General features: G+C 36.3%; 1 protein-coding gene across 1 annotated transcript in view; it reads right to left on the bottom strand.

Moving 5' to 3' along the window:
- The window catches only part of nell2a (neural EGFL like 2a), a gene marked incomplete at its 5' end in the record, with an annotated part of 99,667 nt that overhangs the window by 88,609 nt on the left and 6,058 nt on the right, over nucleotides 1-5,000 (bottom strand). Inside the window, one exon of the mRNA XM_056252580.1 lies at nucleotides 2,409-2,582. Coding sequence (XP_056108555.1) covers nucleotides 2,409-2,582 — 174 coding nt within the window. The remainder of the gene's footprint in view (nucleotides 1-2,408; nucleotides 2,583-5,000) is intronic.

Raw genomic sequence — 5,000 nt, 5'->3', positions numbered from 1 at the left:
CTGTGTTTACTCACTTTGCTGGGGAAGTTCGTGTAAGACAAATCTGAGCAAATACGCAACTCGTGATCCTCATGATATATTAAATACAGCGTATTGCAGAATCTGCTCATTTCTGGCTTACTTGAACACACACGTCACTACGCCACAAATAACGGCGCGCTTGTTCACTTGCACTGAAGTAATAGCGAATATTAGAAAGCATTTGGTGAACAGAAAAGACAGTTATTGTCCAGCATCCTACATGTTCTGTGTGCTGTATTGATCTGTCCATCTAACACACATTTTTGGTAAAAAAAAAAAAAAAAAAAAAAAAAGGCCGTTAAAATCGATTCCCTATTTTCGTTTTCAAAACTTGTGTTGGTTGGTCCGATCGATTGTGCAATCAATTTTCGAACGTAAAGTGACAGCCCTAGTTTGTTTGCTTTTACATTTAGCAATATTTCGAATTCTGACAATCTCTGAATTTAACGGCAATGTTTAACTCAAGTCACCTTTATTTATATCGCGCTTTTTATATATTTATATCGAGTGTTTCAACGGAGCTTTACAGAGATTACAGGAAAATAATGCAACAAAGTTTGTTTCTAGAAGAAAATGGCGTCACAGTTCAGCTTAAGTAAGTTCAGTGATGGTTAATTTTTGTAGTGGTCGGCCGATATTTGCCATGTTTTAAAGTTTTTCTGATTGGCCGATGTGTTGGAAGCGGGACTTTTATTTTGACGGGCGGCGCCTGAGAAGAGAATTGTTGTGATTTGTTGACAAGGTTTGCGGCAGTTCAGTAAATCCAACATGAACGGAGCTACACTGTGTGGTTATTGAGTCCTACACAAACACAACACCGATATATCGGCCAATATTTGGCATTTTTAAAATATCGGCATCGGCAGATACGGTTTTCTGATTGGCCGATGTGTTGGAAGCGGGACTTTTATTTTGACGGGCGGTTCTCAGCGCCTGATCACACAGCGCTCTCTCACATTCTCCGTCTTCATTAGTTTACGATCGCTGTCAGTCATATCTCGTCTAATACTTTGTTAGACAGAACTGTAAACAAAGAAAGTAAATGGTATGCGAAAAAGTAAAGCTTTGCTTTTATATTATTTGTAACAGAAAAGGCAAACAATCAGACTAAAATACTTTCTCATTTACCGTCAACATTCAGCAAATGCGCATCTGCATCATTTAAACAAATCTCTGAATATCTAATAAACATTTAATTTCACAAACCTTGCAGATTTAATCGACTCCAGCTGTGAGATCTTGTGAAGTGTGTGTGTGTGTAGCCGGCATAAACGTGTCACTGAGCGAGTGAATGCGAACAGAAGATCAGCTTCACAGGAGACGCCATCAAACAACTTTAAAATTAGCGTTACCTTGTCTTTATTTGAAAAAATATGATTACCAGTGTATGGAGCTATTAATGTGTCTTTATTACATGCGAGAAAATAAATGATCTGAGAGAAGAAAAAAAGTTTGAGAGAAAAAGTTATCACACTGATAGCAAAAAAAAGCATTTCACAAGAGAAAAAATAATATTTGAGAGAAAAAGTTTTCATATCAATAGCAAAAAATAATATTTGAGACTAAAAAAGTTTTGAGAGAAAGTATTTTCTCATTGAACATAAAAAAAATATAAATTTTAATTTTTTTAAATTATTTCTGAGAAAAAAAATCTCTCTCAAAATACTTTGAAAAAAAAATCTTAAATGTATATTTTTTGCTATCAGTGTGAAAACATTTTCTATTAAAAAAAAAGTGTTTCTCTCAAAACTTTTTTTAGTCTCAAATATTATTTTTTGCTATTGAAATGAAAACTTTTTCTCTCAAATATTCTTTTTTTCTCTCGTGAAATGCTTTTTTGCTATCAGTGTGATAACTTTTTCTCTCAAACTTTTTTTTCTTCTCTCAGATCAATTATTTTCTCACATATAATAAAGACACATTTCTAGCTCCATACAGTGCGCATGAAATTACCAGATTACTGAGTGCCGTTACAGTGTTTACTTCCTTTTTATTCACATATTGACATATTTTTAAACAATTGCTTTATTTGTGGAAAGTACTGTAATAGGATTGCAGATTCAAGAAGTTAAAACATGAGTATAATTTGTTTTCTAATTTATTTCTAATTGATTAAATATTGATTAAAATAAATATTATATATAAAAATATCGGCTTTATACCGGCCATCATGCTCTCTAAGATATCGGCCATCAAAAAAACAATATCGGTCGACCACTACATTTTTGTTGTAAAAAAGTTATTCATTTAGTTCATATATATATATATATATATAGCCGCTCTGGAGAAAACCGTGATGTCATCGTCCAGCTCAGTTCTCATATAATGGTGTCAATGCAGGAGATCAATAATATTGTTGAATATGAAATGATTAATCCTCAGTGTACCTGTTGCAGTCTACATAGAGCGCCACATGTGAAGCGCTGATGGCCACGGAGACCTTGTGCCACTGGTTGTCGGCGAGGGTGTAGGGGAAGATCTCAGTGTACGTCTGCTGGCCTTTGGTCTGGAAATGAAGACGCACTTCACTCTTCTGTCCGCTGCTCTCCAGCTCCAGCAATCTGCACACACACACACACACACACACACACACACACACACACACACACACACACAGAGAGTCAATAGTTGCATCCCACTTTACACTATACTAGGGATGCACCCATATGAAACATTTGGCCGATAACCGATAATTCTTTATATTTGAAAGCCGATAACCGATATGTTGGGGGATAAATCTAAATCCAACATTTTTTTATATAACTTTTGAGAGCCTGATTACAAAAACAAAAGTCACCATTTAAATCCATGTCCCAAACACACAATTATAATGTATCTAGCCGATGTGATAGATTTGTGCTGCACATTTTTGAGGAGATTTCAATCATATTTCAAGCAAATCAAAACCATCATGTTGAACAGTGCGCATCTGAAGCGTCTCAGCTGAAGGACATAATCCACTATTTATCGGCTTTAATATATCAGCCAATTTTTCTTATCGGGCCGATAACGATAACATAAAAAATTTACATATATCGGCCGATACCGATATGTGGCCGATATATCGTGCATCCCTACACTATACACTATGTACTGGTTAGTGTTTGAAGTTTATACGGTTATTTTGTCACTCAGCGTCCACTTAAGTGTCCAATATTCCCCACTCTGTTTTTTGGGGTTAATTAAGTCCATGTTTTTGTAATTTTCAGTGTGAACACATGCACAGAATCAGCATAGAATAGTGCACAAGTAAACAAATTATTACACAGGTAATACCAGTCATGAGGAAGCCAAGAATCACAATCAATGGTTAAATCAAATCTCTAGCTCGAAGTATTAAAGGTCAGTGTGTGAGTTTGTGCTCCAGTCAAGTCAAGTGGTTCATATTTTGATACTATATATCGGTTTATATAGTGGTTTTATATTTAGTTTACACATTTTTGAATGTAATACTGTTTAACCTAGAATGCTTTCTTGTAATTGCGTGCGTTATTCTCGTTTAGAGTCGTGATCGTGCCGGCAGGAAAGTTGCAACTTTCCAAGGTGTCGCTTAATGAAATTTCAGTAGCACTTTACTTAAAGCCTTTATATATAATGCATTATAAAAGTATCTTTAATGCACGATTTATGCATTGTAATGCACCTTATAATGCTTTGTATGATCATATGAATAATTATAACCACAGTCATAATAAATCATAGTACTTATGTTACGCCTTTAGAAATTATAATGCATTAAAACACACGATAAACAACCAGTTTCAGATTTAACAAGGAATCTGCAAATATTATAATGCATTTTAACTGATTATTTATGAAAAGATATAATGCATTATTAATGTAGATTATGAATACATGTATAATGCATTACACATACACAAGGCTTTAAGTAAAATGTTACAGAAAAGTCTATTACGATTGCGATGTTAACCACGAAATTTGACCCGTTGTGTCAGATTTTCAACTATCCATTTACAATTATGCATTTGACAGATGCTGTTATTTGAGGAAGCTGCATAGGCGTACATTTTTATCAGTTCATGCATGTGAGTTTTGCTGCGATTGAACCCATGATCTTGGCATTGCATGCGCCATCCTCTACTGTGAAACATTTTTAGTGAAATGTATTGAATCCAATTCGGGTCAATTTGACCCGGACCATAACGCTGGTACCCAGAATTACATAACACAAGGGTTAAGAAGAGCTGTGCCATCAAAAACATAGCAACACCCCGGCAACCGCCCACCTCTCCATGCCATTGAGCTGGGGAGTTTATCACAGACAAGCACCACTCACATTTCCCACCAAATGTGCAACTATACTTCATAATTTGTTCCTGCTAAGCATGTGACAGACAGCAGAGGACACCGCGGGATCTCTGACCAGCAAACAAAGGAGCCGTGTTGCATATTTTGCAGCATCCGCAAATAAAGCGGTCCGCGCACAGGCCCCTGAGGCACACCGGCGGTTCACGCTCATCTCTAACGACCTGACATGCATCAAACTTTCCAGATGTCCTCCGTAACAATATCCCAGGAGATTCCCATCACATGCTGACCAGCACTGATTCTGGCCACAGTAAAATATGAGTGCGAGTCCTCGTGGAGAGGCTTTTGTTCTAGCACCGCGGGAGTCTGACTTTTATACAATATTAAGCAAAATCATAGTATTTTGTCCAGTATATGGCCGAAAGCTCATATATGACTGGCCTGCTGGATTTATTTTGCTGGACAATGAACAATATCTGACTGCTCTCAGGCTGGCCTGCATTTTTTTGCCAGTGATTTGAATAGATTCATATGAATTAATTGTTTCTATTCAAAATCGCGTGTGCTTCGTGCATTCGCAATGAATATTCAAGGTTTTATAGTTTTGTACGTACCAATGTACACACAAATGTATTTTAAGAGCATTTACATTTACTACGGCAAAACTTTTTTGTGAATGTGGATCTAGTGTTGCAACAAACATTGGGTTG

This window comes from Rhinichthys klamathensis, unplaced genomic scaffold (assembly GCF_029890125.1).
Source record: "Rhinichthys klamathensis goyatoka isolate OS25496 unplaced genomic scaffold, OSU_Roscu_1.1 h1tg000096l_1, whole genome shotgun sequence".
NCBI lineage: Eukaryota > Metazoa > Chordata > Actinopteri > Cypriniformes > Leuciscidae > Rhinichthys > Rhinichthys klamathensis.
This window is presented reverse-complemented; position numbering and strand designations above follow the sequence as displayed.